Source organism: Scaptodrosophila lebanonensis, unplaced genomic scaffold (genome assembly GCF_003285725.1).
Source record: "Scaptodrosophila lebanonensis strain 11010-0011.00,11010-0021.00 unplaced genomic scaffold, SlebRS2 tig00000024-arrow-pilon, whole genome shotgun sequence".
Taxonomy (NCBI): Eukaryota; Metazoa; Arthropoda; class Insecta; order Diptera; family Drosophilidae; genus Scaptodrosophila; species Scaptodrosophila lebanonensis.
Window position 1 is genome coordinate 15656935 of NW_022060538.1, and position 13947 is coordinate 15670881.

At 39.9% G+C, this 13947-nt stretch overlaps 9 protein-coding genes and 1 long non-coding RNA gene across 13 annotated transcripts; 5 read left to right on the forward strand and 5 right to left on the reverse strand.

Annotated features, from left to right (window-relative positions):
• Window positions 1-12: 12 nt before the first annotated feature.
• On the forward strand, window positions 13-670 carry LOC115620228 (biogenesis of lysosome-related organelles complex 1 subunit 5). The gene is made up of 3 exons (XM_030513369.1): window positions 13-75; window positions 129-400; window positions 464-670. Exons 1-3 carry the CDS (start codon window positions 54-56, stop codon window positions 632-634), a joined length of 465 nt encoding a protein of 154 aa, XP_030369229.1. The 5' UTR covers window positions 13-53; the 3' UTR covers window positions 635-670.
• Window positions 614-1823, forward strand: LOC115620225 (transmembrane protein 199). The gene is made up of 2 exons (XM_030513366.1): window positions 614-1254; window positions 1329-1823. Exons 1-2 carry the CDS (start codon window positions 648-650, stop codon window positions 1613-1615), a joined length of 894 nt encoding a protein of 297 aa, XP_030369226.1. The 5' UTR covers window positions 614-647; the 3' UTR covers window positions 1616-1823.
• LOC115620224 (zinc finger protein-like 1 homolog) lies at window positions 1702-3102 on the reverse strand. The gene is made up of 6 exons (XM_030513365.1): window positions 2966-3102; window positions 2875-2912; window positions 2711-2784; window positions 2442-2635; window positions 2176-2389; window positions 1702-2115 (listed from the first exon to the last, which is right to left on the reverse strand). Exons 1-6 carry the CDS (start codon window positions 3062-3064, stop codon window positions 1820-1822), a joined length of 915 nt encoding a protein of 304 aa, XP_030369225.1. The 5' UTR covers window positions 3065-3102; the 3' UTR covers window positions 1702-1819.
• A 144-nt stretch (window positions 3103-3246) lies between these two features.
• LOC115620922 (probable DNA-directed RNA polymerase III subunit RPC6) lies at window positions 3247-4682 on the reverse strand. Of its 3 annotated transcripts, XM_030514424.1 has the most exons (5): window positions 4598-4682; window positions 4421-4539; window positions 4284-4364; window positions 3805-4200; window positions 3247-3739 (listed from the first exon to the last, which is right to left on the reverse strand). In XM_030514424.1, exons 4-5 carry the CDS (start codon window positions 4192-4194, stop codon window positions 3251-3253), a joined length of 879 nt encoding a protein of 292 aa, XP_030370284.1. In that variant the 5' UTR covers window positions 4195-4200; window positions 4284-4364; window positions 4421-4539; window positions 4598-4682; the 3' UTR covers window positions 3247-3250. The 3 variants fall into 3 exon arrangements, with proteins under 3 accessions (XP_030370284.1, XP_030370283.1, XP_030370282.1); XM_030514423.1 differs by lacking the exon at window positions 4284-4364; XM_030514422.1 differs by having other exon boundaries at window positions 4284-4539.
• LOC115620923 lies at window positions 4329-5040 on the forward strand. The gene is made up of 2 exons (XM_030514425.1): window positions 4329-4495; window positions 4609-5040. Exons 1-2 carry the CDS (start codon window positions 4406-4408, stop codon window positions 4957-4959), a joined length of 441 nt encoding a protein of 146 aa, XP_030370285.1. The 5' UTR covers window positions 4329-4405; the 3' UTR covers window positions 4960-5040.
• On the reverse strand, window positions 4899-6567 carry LOC115620921 (26S proteasome regulatory subunit 4). The gene is made up of 2 exons (XM_030514421.1): window positions 6415-6567; window positions 4899-6350 (listed from the first exon to the last, which is right to left on the reverse strand). The coding sequence occupies exons 1-2, from the start codon at window positions 6415-6417 to the stop codon at window positions 5034-5036; spliced, it is 1320 nt and encodes a 439-aa protein (XP_030370281.1). The 5' UTR covers window positions 6418-6567; the 3' UTR covers window positions 4899-5033.
• Window positions 6568-6763: 196 nt separating this feature from the next.
• On the forward strand, window positions 6764-8016 carry LOC115621451. Its single transcript, XM_030515104.1, has 3 exons — window positions 6764-7245; window positions 7308-7477; window positions 7535-8016. The coding sequence occupies exons 1-3, from the start codon at window positions 6970-6972 to the stop codon at window positions 7938-7940; spliced, it is 852 nt and encodes a 283-aa protein (XP_030370964.1). The 5' UTR covers window positions 6764-6969; the 3' UTR covers window positions 7941-8016.
• Window positions 8017-8163: 147 nt separating this feature from the next.
• LOC115621162 lies at window positions 8164-10073 on the forward strand. The gene is made up of 6 exons (XM_030514722.1): window positions 8164-8315; window positions 8417-8590; window positions 8684-9052; window positions 9126-9224; window positions 9289-9458; window positions 9751-10073. Exons 1-6 carry the CDS (start codon window positions 8282-8284, stop codon window positions 10018-10020), a joined length of 1116 nt encoding a protein of 371 aa, XP_030370582.1. The 5' UTR covers window positions 8164-8281; the 3' UTR covers window positions 10021-10073.
• Window positions 10074-11510: 1437 nt separating this feature from the next.
• Window positions 11511-12180, reverse strand: LOC115621613. Its single transcript, XR_003995280.1, has 2 exons — window positions 11986-12180; window positions 11511-11925 (listed from the first exon to the last, which is right to left on the reverse strand). It is a non-coding gene; the product is annotated as an uncharacterized LOC115621613 (long non-coding RNA).
• Window positions 12181-12875: 695 nt separating this feature from the next.
• On the reverse strand, window positions 12876-13853 carry LOC115621502 (protamine-like). Of its 2 annotated transcripts, none has more exons than XM_030515170.1 (3): window positions 13596-13853; window positions 13120-13539; window positions 12876-13055 (listed from the first exon to the last, which is right to left on the reverse strand). In XM_030515170.1, exons 1-3 carry the CDS (start codon window positions 13770-13772, stop codon window positions 13020-13022), a joined length of 633 nt encoding a protein of 210 aa, XP_030371030.1. In that variant the 5' UTR covers window positions 13773-13853; the 3' UTR covers window positions 12876-13019. The 2 variants fall into 2 exon arrangements, with proteins under 2 accessions (XP_030371030.1, XP_030371031.1); XM_030515171.1 differs by having other exon boundaries at window positions 12915-13055; window positions 13120-13511.
• Window positions 13854-13947: the final 94 nt, after the last annotated feature.

The following is a 13947-nucleotide window of genomic DNA, read 5'->3' on the forward strand; positions in this document are numbered from 1 at the left end:
GAATGCCTTGAATCTCATGTGACTGAAAACAGCTGGTCAGATGGGTGAAAATAATGATAAGCCAAGTCGGAACAGGTAAAATTTATTTATTCAACCACTCTTTAATACTAAATCAAGTACTTTAATAGAGTTAAACAAAGCGTTGCACCGCATATTAGATCATCACGTCTTTGTAAAAATTGAGATTGATACTTTTCTTGAGAACTTCGAGCTAAAACGTAACGACAAAGAAGTTGAGAAGCTTTTCCAAGTCACTGAGACTGTTGGAGCCCTTAAGTACGATTTATCCGACCGTTGCGTGGCATTGGGAAACAAAAATTTATCTGAAATAAGCACCGAAGTTAACAGTTTGCTGAGTAACGTGAACGCGCTGCTGGAAAAAGTTCAAATAGAGCATCAGGTGAGTGCATATTAACATGACCGGCTCTTCGGTTAAATGACCATGGCATGCTTTTTTATGCAGCCCAGTTCAGAATTGCAAACAGCCCGACGCTTACGAGCGGAACGAAAAGCAGAGTTTCTAAAAAATCTTCAGCACGACTTTCAACGTATTGAAAATTCCTTTGAAGAAAAAGAGGAGGAAATTGCTGAGCTCTATTCCGACTTAGAGCGAAAACTAAATATTGCTAAGTGAAAAGGTCATTACTATGCTCAAGTCGACCATTATAGATACACGTATTCGGTTACGTCCGTCTAAAAAGCTGTTGGATTTGCTGGACGCGCAAAAGGAGCACTTCAAGGAATTACCCGATAATGTAGCCCAGTTGCTTAAGTCTAACGGCTACGTGGTCCCATTAGGTGTACAAATTATTAAAGCCAATGAAAAGCAATATAAGCGACCCACAATTGATGTAGTTTTGCTGGAGAAACTCACAGCAGATGTGATTGATGATCCTTTGATTGCAAAAAGCGACTCTGAAGCTACAGAGGAGGATGAGACACCTGAAGAAGATCAGGACCAGCGGCAGCAGCCGAAGGGACCCACCTCTTTTTTGTACTTGTCTGATTTACATTGGCTAAACACATTTATGAGTGAGCTGCGATCCAAAAACATTTGCAATGTCTTTCTCTATCAAATAATAGAGAGCTCTGAGCTTATTTTGCCTGAGAATGAGCTAAAGCCTCGTAACCCAGAGCTGGAAGCACGATGTCAACGCTTGCGTGAAGAGCAACAAAATCGGGAATACCACAAGATGACCAAAAATGTAGACGCAGGTCTGAAACATTACCCTGAGGACACCATTGCTTATCAAAGTGAGTATCTGCCGTATCCCAGCTATTTTTAGATAAAAATCACTAATTTTCAATTTGTTTAATCAAATTTACAGTGAAAAGTATAAACAAGCAAATTATAGCAGTAGCTCAATTCATTTTCTCGGTGGCTGCTGGCTTTGTGTTCGGCTTTTTGGGCATTAATTTGATAGTAGGCGGTCTGCCCTTTGGTTTCAGGCTCCTCCTTGGTGTCATTTGTGCACTAGTAATAGCCTTGGCTGAGATGTACTTTTTGGCAAAAAAGCTGCACGAGTACGACGAGGTTTTGGATGCGCCCAAACGCAAAAAACCTGAACCACCGACTACTAGCAAGGGGCAGCGGGCTAAACAACATGCTGAATAGAACAATATTTGTCCATTTTATAGCATAAATTTGTATTATTTTTGCTGCTGCATCGTTGGCATCGTCGTTTATTTAAAATAATTAAATAATTGTAAATTTTTTATTAATTTAATGAGAGCATAGAGGTCCTTGGTGAAGGACTACGCTCCTTTTTCATTTTATATAAATATGCTTTCGAATATATGTATATTAAATATGTGTTCCTCAATCGTAGTGTTGTGGATTTGGATTCGGGTTCGGATTGTTCCAGCTATCATCTAGAGAATTGCTATCGCTGCGTCCAATAACTGCCATTATATAGATGAGCACAATGAATCCCACGATGCCACTAGTCACCAAGAACCATGTACGACGCCAGGGAGGGCGTGATGAAGGCGCATAAAAGCGGCGAGTCCAACGCGAAAACAGCTCCGCGGGTGTGCGACGCTTATATTTGTTTTCATCGCGATCGGGCCCACCAATGGGTGACTGACGTGGCAGCAATGGACGCCGGCTGCTGGCTACGAAGGGCAGTAAAGAGACTAAGATGATAGTTAACTATATAATGTCGTTTTACTGACCATGCAAGTCACCAGAGCTAGGTGGATTAAATGCATCCATAAGCAGCACGGAATGTGGACTGGCACCATCGCCGCTGCCGGCATAAGGTCCCCCGTTGGGCTTGCTGCGTTCGCCCGCGGAATGGTGATGCACTTTGGTCACATTGCTAATAGCTGCCTGGTTGGCAATTTTTGTTTTGACCGCTTTCAGACTGTTACTTTGATCTTCTGTGAGCTGCGAAAGAAACATGTGTAACATAGGTGAAAACGATATCTTGTTATATTACCAATGCAAGTCCTAGGCCATTCCGTCCCCAATTGACTTGCGATAGGTAATTCTTTAGCGCATCTGCCACAGGAGACACCAAATTAGAGGCCGGAAATATTTCAACATTACAAGAGGGGCATTGATGGCCTCGTGGTGCTGTGTTTGCAGGCAATCCGGCTTGGCGAGCATTCAAGCAATCCCAGTGAAAAACATCTGAATATCGAGATGTATGGACAATCAGCACAAAGAATATAACACTATATAGTAAGATCTAAAATAGATGCTCACGATAGCAAACGAGGCGGACGCAATCTCCCTGCTCCAACGTTGTACCACACAAGGTGCAATTGGAAATGTAATCACTATGATGCGTAAAGCAGATTTTAGAATATAGTAAATAACGTTGTATTTTTATCAACAACCATATTTGTGTTTATAGCTGCACTACTCACCTATCACGGAGCCATTGCAGATATGATTGAACAATGCACTGGAAAAAGAGGACTTTTCAATAAGAATTCATTTACAAGGGCCTTTGTGTACCTTAGGATGACTCAGAATGCAGTGCTCGCAAACATTAACACGATGCTCGAAGCAAAATTGGTTTGTCACAGCACGCTTGGGGCATTTACACAGACCCATTGAAATGTAATTATTTTATTTCCTGCAGTTTCTTTATACTTATGTATGTCGGAATGCTCCCATGCAACTGACAGCCACGTATTTTGTTTTACACTTTATTGTGAATGCCAAAATGTACCGTAAATAGGGCTGCCACAATAAAAAAATAGTGTAGGATGAAAACAAATAGAAACACATACATATTTCTTAATCGAGCCATTCTTTCATATATTGACAACTAATGGCGGTAACATCACCACAATTGGAACAATTTTTAATAACCGGACAGATTCCACATGGCATTTGTACTAGTCCTGGAGGTGGTAGGGGTGTATTAACTGAATGATAAACATATGAGCCGTCCGATTGAAGAATGCGCTCCGCGTTGCCATCATAGACAACTGTCTTCAGTATAGTTTCCAAATCATCTTCATCCAGATTTACTTTACTAATGCCTAAATCAGATATAAACTTGTGCACTTCCTTCACTGTGCAGCAGGACATTTGCTTGAAGGCCAATGGACCATCTCGTTTTTTTTCGGCATTATCGCGCTTCATTTGCAAAAAGCGTAAACACTGCTGATTTAAAACATCAACAAACTCCACCTCAAAGTCCTGATCCTGGTACCAGGCACCACCAGTAACCGTACGATCTGGCTCCAAATTATACAGCATATAGACTTTCTTTTTGCTGGCCTGTTTACAAATATTTATGAATTTGTGCTCCAACAAATATATATAAGGCAAATGACATTACTTACATTAACAGATTTAACGGCTTTAATTAGTTTCTTGGTTTCAAGATTTTTGAGTATTTTGTTCAGCTGTGTCATATTCAAATTTGACTTTATGCGTATATCTCGAATCCAAATGCCTTTGTCGCCGCCTTTCTCCACAATATCATAAACGATCTTTTCCTCATTATCAGCATCTTTGGGCAAAGCACTTTTCTTCTGCGGATCCTTTGCACGATATACCAGTTTCTCCCCCTTTTTCAATATTTCAATGCTACCCTGTTGCAATAATATATTTAGGCCCTCGACTCGTGTGGCAGCGGGTACGTCCGATAATGCCTTGGTAAGGTCATCATTAGTTGCTCCGGCCGAAACTCCCTGGATAACGCTTAACAGTAGTTGAGCAATCTCGGACATTTTACGCTGTAGATAAACAAATATTTAAATTAAAAGTGCTTTGCGAATCCAGTTTACGGTACAAAGTAAAATCAAAACAAACGTCATACCACTGTGAATGGCAAGAACACGCGGTGCGAGCTTAAGGTGCAACCTTTCTTGAAAGTTTTTAACGCGATTTTGTTTTATTTCTGTTGTAGTTTCTGATTTTATTTAGTGTACTTAATAAGGAATGTCGAAAACTCACAGCTCCGATGAAGAAACTGACTTCCAAGCACTTAGCAAAACGAATTATCAGCGCGTGCAAGACAAAGTAGCAAAGGTACCGCAAAGACGTGCCAATAAATAAATTGGCGTTGCCACCGTCTGGAATATTGCATTTCATCAGTATTGCCGGTCGATAACGACAAATGTATACACTTACATTCATTTTAGATTAGTTATCCAGATGGTGTTATTGCTGGTAGAGAACAGAGCTTTCAAAGCAGCTTTGATCGAGGTTATGCCGATGGACTAAAAACGGGTCTTGAACTGGCCAAACGTCTGGGATTCTTTGATACACTCCCCACACTTGATGCGCAGAACGAAGAGCTCCTGAAGGAAACACACGTCTATCAAGGCCTCCAAATAGCATCGCCTACGGATAAAACGCATTTCAAATATTTGGAATACCAATCGTTGCCACCAAACCTAATATCCGAAAAGCAAAATTCCTATATCAATAATTTATTGGGACAATATGCCGGAACTTTGCCAATTACTGAAAATTTATTCACATCCAAGTGATATTACTATGTTATTAATCGGCTTTAATGTGTGTTAATAGGATAAATTTGTTAACTGAACATAAATTTCTTGACTTATAAATACAATCCTTCGGGCGTGCCCTCTTTTTTGCGATACAACACGCTCTCCTTGGACTTCTTGAAGTCCTCGTTAGTTACCTTCATACGACGCTCGCGCAACGCCATTAAACCAGCTTCTGTGCAAATGGCTTTGATATCTGCACCAGATAAATCATCTTTTGCCATGATTAGTTCACTCAGGTTGACGTCCTCAGCGAGTGTCATGCGCGATGTATGAATAGTGAAAATGCGACGTTTGGTCTTTTCATCCGGGAGAGGGAATTCGATTTTACGATCAATACGTCCGGGACGGATCAACGCCGGATCGAGAGTTTCAATGCGGTTTGTAGCCATTATAACCTTAACATCACCCCGGGAATCGAAACCATCCAATTGATTAAGCAATTCCAACATTGTGCGTTGTATTTCACGCTCACCGCCAGAGTTTGAATCGTAACGTTTCGTTCCCACCGCATCAATTTCATCGATGAACACAATAGACGGAGCATGTTCCTCGGCCACGCGGAACAGCTCACGTACCAGTTTGGGGCCATCACCGAGATACTTTTGAATAAGTTCAGAGCCAACGACGCGCAAGAAAGTTGCCGACGTCTGATTGGCCACAGCCTTGGCGAGCAGTGTTTTGCCCGTGCCTGGAGGTCCATACAAAATAACACCCTTAGGGGGCTTTATGCCCATCTCCTCATAGTATTCGGGATGTGTTAGCGGAAGCTCCACAGATTCTTTGATTTCCTGAATCTGAGTGTCTAGACCACCAATATCGGCATAGGTCTCTTGCGGTGCCTTTTCCAGCTTCATCACAGTCACCATGGGATCTGTATCATCGCTGAGCACGCCCACCACAGCATGAACTTTGTGATTCAACAACACTGAGCATCCAGGCTCCAGTTGATCTTTGTCCACAAAAGATAAAATGCTGACATAATGCTCAGACCCCACAGACGTGGACACAATAGCATGATTATCATCGATAATCTCTTCTAGATTTCCAACAGACATGGGCGTGCCTCGCAGATCATCGACCTTGGAACGTTCCTCTTCATTCTTTTCATCCTGGGGCTTTAAGCGCTCCTGATTGCGTATAAATTCGTCCTCCATCATGAGATAATCTTTGATGCGTTCTAACTTCAGCAACTTTAGGCGACACCGTGTATGCGGAGTCACTTGGGGCAGCTTCATGGCAGCATCGGGACCCTTTGCGCGACGCTTCTTCTTACCAACGCGCGTTGGAATTGGTGGCTCGTACTTCTTTTTTTTGTCTTTGTCATCTTTCTTGTCGCCAGCACCACCTTGAGCCGATTGGTTCTGTCCCTAAGAGTTTTAAAAGCCAATTTTAAATACATTCCTCAATTGGCAGGATAGCTTTACTGCTTACCATTTTGCGTATTGACTTTAAAGCCTACGATATACTTATTCTTCACCGAATTTACTTTGAGTCCGGCAACACAAACAGATTTTTACTAGTCATAACCAAAGCGAAGTTGGGTGCGCTGCTTCTACAGATCTGTCGCTGCCCAACACCGATTGGCAAACTTGTATCGATAGAAACACAATTTGGTAAACAAAATTATTTATTTTTCTTAAAATTGTGTTGTCATAATTATCCGTTTTTAAAATGTAAAGTGCTTTGGCAGCATGCCCAAGCATGAGCATTGTGAAGCTGCTGCTAAGGATCGAATTTAATTTAAAAACAAATAACCAACATTTCATATAAGTTTAAGCCATAAGCACGATATTTGTTTCTCTTATTTCAAAGCGGCGCTCATTTGCAATGGTGTTGCTGCACTTACACTTTAATACACATCTAGTTTAATTCTTTAGATGCATACTCCATATGAAATACTATCAGTTTACAGCACTGCTCACTGCAGCCAATATCGATACCTCCGCAATTATCGGGGGCAGTCCAGAATATTTTTTTTTGTAAGAAATGGCGCAAAATGTTACAAATGTTGAATTAAAATTGAATATAGAGGTTTTAACTCCTGGAAATATTGCTGAATGTGTGAACTCTATTCTTGAGTTTCTGCTATACCAACGTCGACAGATTCCGTTCGTTTACAGAACGTATAAATTCATAATAGACCGATGGGCTCAGCAGGAATGTGACGCAAAGCCAGGGCTGGAATCCTTTTCGGATTACCAACTACATCAGCAACGAAGCAAGGCCACGGAGACTAAAAATGCGATCAGTGATATGCGCGAGGTATTTGTTGCTAATATCTTCTGTTTGTGAACTTTTACAAGCTGTCTATACAAACTTTGCAGTTCATTCGAGATGTATTTAAAAGCTATGCCGTCCGAAGTTTGCGTTTTCTTTTCGGGTCAAATGCGTTTATGCCCAAGGAGGCTTATACAATACACATACCAACGACGATGACCCGAAAACATAATTGTGAGCATCATGCAACCTCAAACAGTATGAGCCAAACGCTGCTGTAAGTGCAACTGATTTGATTACCCCCGTAACTTTACTAAAATGTAACACTACACAGCTCTCTGCTTACCTGCGAAGATCTCTACACGATATTTTCAACAGAAATGAATGCCACCAATCTTTTCCTAGAGCTGGAAATTTTTTCGCAGGAGCAGGATCATGGGTCGAGTATAGAGACAATAAAGCTGTTTCCCAAGGATGTTATGAGTCAATTACCACGCAGTTGCAAACACATACACTTACACTTGTTGCATGACTCCAATATTGACGCTTCCGCTATGCAATGCTGCAAGGAGCTGAGAATCTTTGAAGATCTGGAAATATTGGGTCTAGGTGATGAAACAGAAAATACTGTTGTTGGTAGCGAATGCAATAAAAAGACTGAACAGGACTCCGGCTGGTGGCAAGCAGATGTTACTGTGCGTGGATTCCGGACATCGTTGCAGGACTTATGGTCCAGCTAATATTAGGCCAATTAGTTCATAGTCCACACGCTGCCATCTTTATTCGCTTAATTTAGCGTAAACGTTTGAAAATAAAATCGACGGTGTCTCAATGGCTTTGGTTTTTATACTCGTATTTCATAAAGATGTTAGTGCTGGTCGCTTCTTTGGTATTTCGGTATTTCTGCAGTTTGGTCACACATTCATCGAATAATGCCACCGATGTATTGACACAGTACATTTGTTGCACCACTAGTTCCATTTACATATTGAAGTTTAAAACAAAAACGCAAGCTTGACTCATTCGCATGACATTTACAGTCTAGCTTTTAGTCGTCGTGGATTGCGTAGTCGCTGCAGTAATGTCTGAGAAACCGACTGTGTTAATTTTGGGTGGTAAGTGCGATCCAATTGTGTTCTTATCATATTTTACATACATATGTACATATGTGCTTATTATTCATTTGCATTCCTCCCATGGTTACTCTCTATCGTAGGCTGTGGATTCATTGGACGCAGCTTGGTGACTTATCTTTTGAAAAATGAGCTGACGCAGGAAATTCGTATTGCCGATAAAACGCCGCCTCAGATGGCCTGGTTAAATGAGCAACAGACGAAGGCGTTCGACAATGATAAAGTAGAGTTTTGCAGCGCGAATTTAATAAGTGCCGGTATGCAACCCACACACGCACAAATGCACACAGTCAATCACTCACTCACGTACTGTAAACTGGTTTTGGTCCTTGTCCTTTTCGTTTTTGCAGCCTCATGTAAGTTGGCGTTTGCACCACACCCAACGAGTGGACGTGCCTGGGATATAGTCATCAATTGTGCTGCTGAGACGCGAGCTAATCAAGACGATGCCGTCTACAAGGAGGGCATCTACAAGCTAAGCTTAAACTGTGCCAATGAGGCAGCCAATCAACACGTCAAGCGCTATGTCGAGCTTAGCTCTGGTTGTGTAAACAGCAGCGAGAAGACGCCGCTAAAAGAAGACTGTAAGCAGGATCCATGGACGGGTGTGGCCAAGCAAAAACTGAAAGTAGAAAAGGAGCTAGCGCGAATTAATGATCTCAGCTACACAGTGGTGCGGCTGCCCGTAGTCTATGGGGTTGGTGACAAGCGCTACTTAAGTGAGTATCACTATCAGTGTTTTACCTCTTCCAATTATTATCGCAATTGGTAGTAAATGGTTTTTCCTCGCAGTGCCACGAATTATTATTGCAGCCATATATAAGTACCTCGGCGAGACAATGAAACTGTTGTGGAACGATGCAATGCGCCTGAATACAGTGCATGTGAATGGTGGGTGCATACATTTGTTATGGCTATTACTATAATAACTTTAACTATATTGCATATAACCCAGATGTGTGTGCTGCTATTTGGCAATTATCACAAAGTCCCAAAGCAGATGGCCAGGTGTTCAATATAACGGATGACTCTGAGTCCACACAAGGCAGCATTAGCAGCCTATTGTCGGATATTTTTGGTATTAATGTGGACTATTTTGGTTTGGTGATGTCCAATCTAACAAAGGTAACCGAAAACCATTCGATAATTTTCTGCGCTTGTATCACAGTTTTGAAATCTTCACTATCATTTGTATATCTCTATATATGGTGGTAAACTTATCAATACTTAAACTTTTTGCAATGAAATACTAATACAAACTTGGTTCGTCTTTCCAATATCTTTAAACTTACGAAATTCGCATAATGAAGTAGTTTAAACCCCATATATTTTATGAGATATATGTACATATGTATAGTGAAATACTTATATAAAAATGATTCCATCCTCACTTTTACTGAACTTCTTACACTTTTAGCTATATCCTACGGATACGGTTGGTGAAATCAATGACAAGCATTTGGCACCCTGGGCCGAGATTTGTCAACGCAATGGCATTGAAAATACGCCACTAACGCCGTATCTTGAAGAGGAGCAGCTACAGCATAAGCACCTCTATTTGGATAATGCAAAACTAAAAGATTTTGGTTATGTGCTGCAGGCGCCAAAGGTAACAAGGGCACTTCTAATGGAAATGATTGACGACTACGTAAAACAACAATTGTTTCCCAAATCTTTGGCGCTCTAATTGGCAGCGTACTCTACAAAAGCACAAAGTTAATGCGCACAGCAAGATATTTCCAGATAGATTTTAAGTTGAAAAGTGTACTATTACTCATGGGTATTACTCCACTATGACCATTCCCAATTTTCACCTGGTATACGGTGCGTTATTGTCATAAATATCGTTTCAAATTTTTGCAAAAAGTGTACTTATAGATTATACAAATTTACCCTTACACATATCATATATACAAACATTCCAATAACATTTATATTATTTAAAAATTGTTTATGTGTACATATATATGTGTACATATTTTAACAATCTATACTTACATGGCAATGTTTAAGACTAAACTGTATAAGACTACATCATTCCATGCTAAACTTGATAGATTGTCGAAAAAAAAAACAAAAAAAATCGAAAAGCAATACTATACATATTGTATGTGATCATTTTAGTGGCCAACGAAAAACATACAAATCCGTATACATATTGTGTGTTTTCTTCTGTCTATATATACATTCGTATACAAATATATATAAAAGATTTATTTGACTAACTCGTAATTGTTTTGCATTACGCGGGACTCATTTTTATACCCAATATACAGGTAAATGATTACTATAGCGAGACGAACCGATATAGAAATGAGAGCCTTTCTGTTTTAAAGCAAAATCTATGCATGTCGTATAATATCACTTTCAATCAATTATTTTTTTTTTTAACGAGCTGTTTTGATTTTACTGAAAAGATTTAGTATACATATGTAGGTATTTACTATAAGAAACCATATTGAGGAGTTGATGTCTGAGCGGTTTCGATTTATACGCCAAGTGATTTCCCGTCCAAGTGGCTCGTCGCATAAAGTGCATGACACATGATTGGTGCATTAATATTTCATAAGAAATAGTACCTTTTAGGTACTAAAACGCACGGTAATGGGAATCTTTTTCCATACATTTCGATGCCTATAAGCTGTTTATGATCCATTTGTTCTAAGCAGGCAATCGTTTTGACAAACCCATCAATTGTCGCACACTTTTTGGATGGGGAAACTCGAACCCACTTTGCTTCTCCCAACATATATATCCCTTCCCAGAGACCTTTATAAGATCATTAATGGAATTTCCTATAATACAAACTGAAACAGCAGTAGCTTGTGAATCATTTCTGTGTACTTAGATATATTATGTTGACTTACTTCTGGCTCTTCCTGGGCCAGTGCCACAAATGCGGCACGAATAGGGTACAGTTTCTTCACAGGTACACATTCAAAATGAATGGTGTAGCTTGCCAACAGTGAAAGAATTATATAAATCGGTCCAATAGTTTTGGAGCCTTTTCAATTCAAGTAAACAGTCAAACGAACAAACAATCAAATCTTTCCACTTTATAATATTATAGATATAAACTAATAAAATATATATACCTGCAAATTTACATATTTTAATATCTTTGCTAAGGGTATATTGTGCTCGTTCTTATATTTATAATACGTGGCAGACCACATGTAAAAAGAAATGCAATTTTACTGAAAAAATGTAGTATATAGGTATTTGCTATTAGAAAACGTGATGTCCTAGCGGCTTCGATTTAATACGCCAGTCCAACAGTGTGTTTTTCGGCCCGAGTGGCTCGATTCATAATTGTATGACACATGATTGGTGCCTTATTCTATATCATTATTTACAAAAGAGTACCTATTGTCTAGTAACATGCACGGTAATCGGTATTTTTGCCGGAACATTTCGATGCTCATACACTGTTTATGATCCATTTGTTCTAAGCAGGCAATCGTTTTGACAAACCCATCAATTGTCGCACACTTTTTGGTTGGGGAAACTCGCACCGACTTTGCTTCTCCCACTATATATCCCTTCCAAGAGACCTTTATAAGATCATTAGTAGAATTTCCTATAATACAAACTGAAACAGCAGTAGCCTGTGGATCATTTCTGTGTACTTAGTTATATTATGTGGACTTACTTCTGGCTCTTTCCGGGCCAGTGGCACAAATGCGACACGAAAAGGGTGGTGTTTCGTAACAGGTGCACATTCTGTTCCCATCTTTTATTTGCTCGCACAAAACAGAACCGGATGCTGGAAATGTGGGCACCATGTGAACCAAAAACATATAGACGACTGGGAAAATCGCTCCGAACCTGTATTTTGCCATTGCTTGTCGCACTACTATATAATATTAGTTTGATCTGCCATTTGACGTATATTTCGCTCAACATCGGTAACCATATAATCAGTATTTATCAACGCTTCGCTTCAACACTTTATATAATATTTCCCCATAAATGCGAGAGGTTCTTGTTAATTAGTTATATATGTAATATCTCTCTTGTAATTAAGCAAACAAAACATTATAAAATTAATAATAATAATGCAATGGTATATACATATGTAAGTGTCGACGAATCTTATATTGTTTTATATTGAATGTTTGTAATGCTAATCAATGAATCAGCAGGACTCTATAACCTGGTGAATTACTTGGGAGCCTTGGGATACCAATGGAACAACAGATGATAGGAGTATCAGGTAAGGGTAAAATATTTTGCCATATAAAGTCGACCACACATTTATTATTATGGCGTACTATTTCGTCTTAAAATGGACCTGAGTTGGATTTGTTGAAGTTTTTGCATTGATTGTATGCATCGTGCATTTTCTTTTATCAAAGTCTTAATTTTTTGGTTAAAGCTGCGTACGCACTTGAGTATCTCCATCTGGCGGAGTTTCTTACTCAGATCCATGATAGTTTGACAGCAACGTGAATACGATCCATCTTTGTCGGTTTTTATATAGTTTTGATTTTGTTTGGCGCGATCGTTTGTGTTAATTTTTAAAATGATAACTCATACTTGTATATTCTGGTGAAGTATTTATTTTCAAAAGGAACAATTATGAAATGATGGAGCACGGACTGCGGACATCAGGGAATATTACTGGGACTTAATGCTGTTGCGTAGATTTAATCGTTTTTGGATTGACTGGCGATGGCAGAGGGCTTAGCACTTGCGTTTTTTAGGTTTTACACCGCAACCCTACGAAAAATTCAGCTGGTTAGAGAATACTTGTGATAAGAAGCGCTCATTAAAGAACACTTACCATCTGGCGATATTTTTGCTTCTCACACTCGGGCAACTTGCACCAGGCCCGTGCGCCTTTCTTAAGCGCTTGCGGCGCCGTTAGACCACAATTTTGCATTCGAAATTCTCGCATAAAATTTAGGAACCCGTTATTCATTATGGGTCCTGGCCTCATGCACTTCGGCTTACAAGTCGGCTTTTTCTTTGGCTTACACGTCGGTTTTTTCCTTTTGGGGCATGCAGGTTTTTTCTTTTTGGGGCATGCAGGTCTTTTCTTTTTGGGGCAAGTCTTTCGTTTCCGTTTGCAGGGATTTTTCTTTTTCTTCTTGGGGCAGGCTGGGCGTTTCGGAGGACATCGCGCAGGGCATGGCCTCGCTCCACATCCCTCCATATGCTTTTGGTGGCATCCGGCTAAAACAATACGGGGTATATCACAGGTCTACCATATGAGTTTTAATCTCGTACGGAAAAATACAGACGTAGGTATATGCTTACTAAATTGGCGTAACGCAATTTCTGGTCCATTGATAGATCACCCCAGGCACGAGCGGCTCCCAACACCGCCTCGCTGGCCGACATGTCTGTATTCTGTTGCCTATAAATACGCATAAAATTCCTATATCCGATAGCCGTAGAGTCCGGGCTCGCCTTTTTTGTCACATTATTCCCCATTTCAAATTTTGATTGCACCAATATCTACAAAATGCTTACTATTAATTTTCTGAATAAATAAAATAACCAAAATTTCTTGTCACTGACTAACTTCTACAAGATTGCATTTAGAACTGAATAATATATATACATATATGTATATAAAAATGGCAACAAACACAAATATAGTATTTGG

What these genes read in the sequence shown, in the direction of transcription:
- LOC115620228 (XM_030513369.1), top strand. Translation starts at nt 54, where the DNA reads ATGATAAGCCAAGTCGGAACAG. An exon ending in GATAAGCCAAGTCGGAACAG is followed by an intron (nt 76 to 128) that starts GTAAAATTTATT and finishes GTACTTTAATAG; the next exon opens with AGTTAAACAAAGCGTTGCAC. An exon ending in AAGTTCAAATAGAGCATCAG is followed by an intron (nt 401 to 463) that starts GTGAGTGCATAT and finishes TTTTTTATGCAG; the next exon opens with CCCAGTTCAGAATTGCAAAC.
- LOC115620225 (XM_030513366.1), top strand. Translation starts at nt 648, where the DNA reads ATGCTCAAGTCGACCATTATAGATACACGTATTCGGTTACGTCCGTCT. An exon ending in GGACACCATTGCTTATCAAA is followed by an intron (nt 1,255 to 1,328) that starts GTGAGTATCTGC and finishes TCAAATTTACAG; the next exon opens with TGAAAAGTATAAACAAGCAA.
- LOC115620224 (XM_030513365.1), bottom strand. Translation starts at nt 3,064, where the DNA reads ATGGGTCTGTGTAAATGCCCCAAGCGTGCTGTGACAAACCAATTTTGC. An exon ending in CGTCCGCCTCGTTTGCTATC is followed by an intron (nt 2,636 to 2,710) that starts GTGAGCATCTAT and finishes CTCGATATTCAG; the next exon opens with ATGTTTTTCACTGGGATTGC. An exon ending in TAGCTCTGGTGACTTGCATG is followed by an intron (nt 2,116 to 2,175) that starts GTCAGTAAAACG and finishes TGCCCTTCGTAG; the next exon opens with CCAGCAGCCGGCGTCCATTG.
- LOC115620922 (XM_030514423.1), bottom strand. Translation starts at nt 4,194, where the DNA reads ATGTCCGAGATTGCTCAACTACTGTTAAGCGTTATCCAGGGAGTTTCG. An exon ending in AAGCCGTTAAATCTGTTAAT is followed by an intron (nt 3,740 to 3,804) that starts GTAAGTAATGTC and finishes ATTTGTAAACAG; the next exon opens with GCCAGCAAAAAGAAAGTCTA.
- LOC115620923 (XM_030514425.1), top strand. Translation starts at nt 4,406, where the DNA reads ATGTCGAAAACTCACAGCTCCGATGAAGAAACTGACTTCCAAGCACTT. An exon ending in TGCAAGACAAAGTAGCAAAG is followed by an intron (nt 4,496 to 4,608) that starts GTACCGCAAAGA and finishes CATTCATTTTAG; the next exon opens with ATTAGTTATCCAGATGGTGT.
- LOC115621451 (XM_030515104.1), top strand. Translation starts at nt 6,970, where the DNA reads ATGGCGCAAAATGTTACAAATGTTGAATTAAAATTGAATATAGAGGTT. An exon ending in CGATCAGTGATATGCGCGAG is followed by an intron (nt 7,246 to 7,307) that starts GTATTTGTTGCT and finishes CAAACTTTGCAG; the next exon opens with TTCATTCGAGATGTATTTAA. An exon ending in AGTATGAGCCAAACGCTGCT is followed by an intron (nt 7,478 to 7,534) that starts GTAAGTGCAACT and finishes AACACTACACAG; the next exon opens with CTCTCTGCTTACCTGCGAAG.
- LOC115621162 (XM_030514722.1), top strand. Translation starts at nt 8,282, where the DNA reads ATGTCTGAGAAACCGACTGTGTTAATTTTGGGTG. An exon ending in GAATACAGTGCATGTGAATG is followed by an intron (nt 9,225 to 9,288) that starts GTGGGTGCATAC and finishes CATATAACCCAG; the next exon opens with ATGTGTGTGCTGCTATTTGG. An exon ending in TGATGTCCAATCTAACAAAG is followed by an intron (nt 9,459 to 9,750) that starts GTAACCGAAAAC and finishes TTACACTTTTAG; the next exon opens with CTATATCCTACGGATACGGT.
- LOC115621502 (XM_030515170.1), bottom strand. Translation starts at nt 13,772, where the DNA reads ATGGGGAATAATGTGACAAAAAAGGCGAGCCCGGACTCTACGGCTATC. An exon ending in AATTGCGTTACGCCAATTTA is followed by an intron (nt 13,540 to 13,595) that starts GTAAGCATATAC and finishes CTCATATGGTAG; the next exon opens with ACCTGTGATATACCCCGTAT. An exon ending in AGCAAAAATATCGCCAGATG is followed by an intron (nt 13,056 to 13,119) that starts GTAAGTGTTCTT and finishes AATTTTTCGTAG; the next exon opens with GGTTGCGGTGTAAAACCTAA.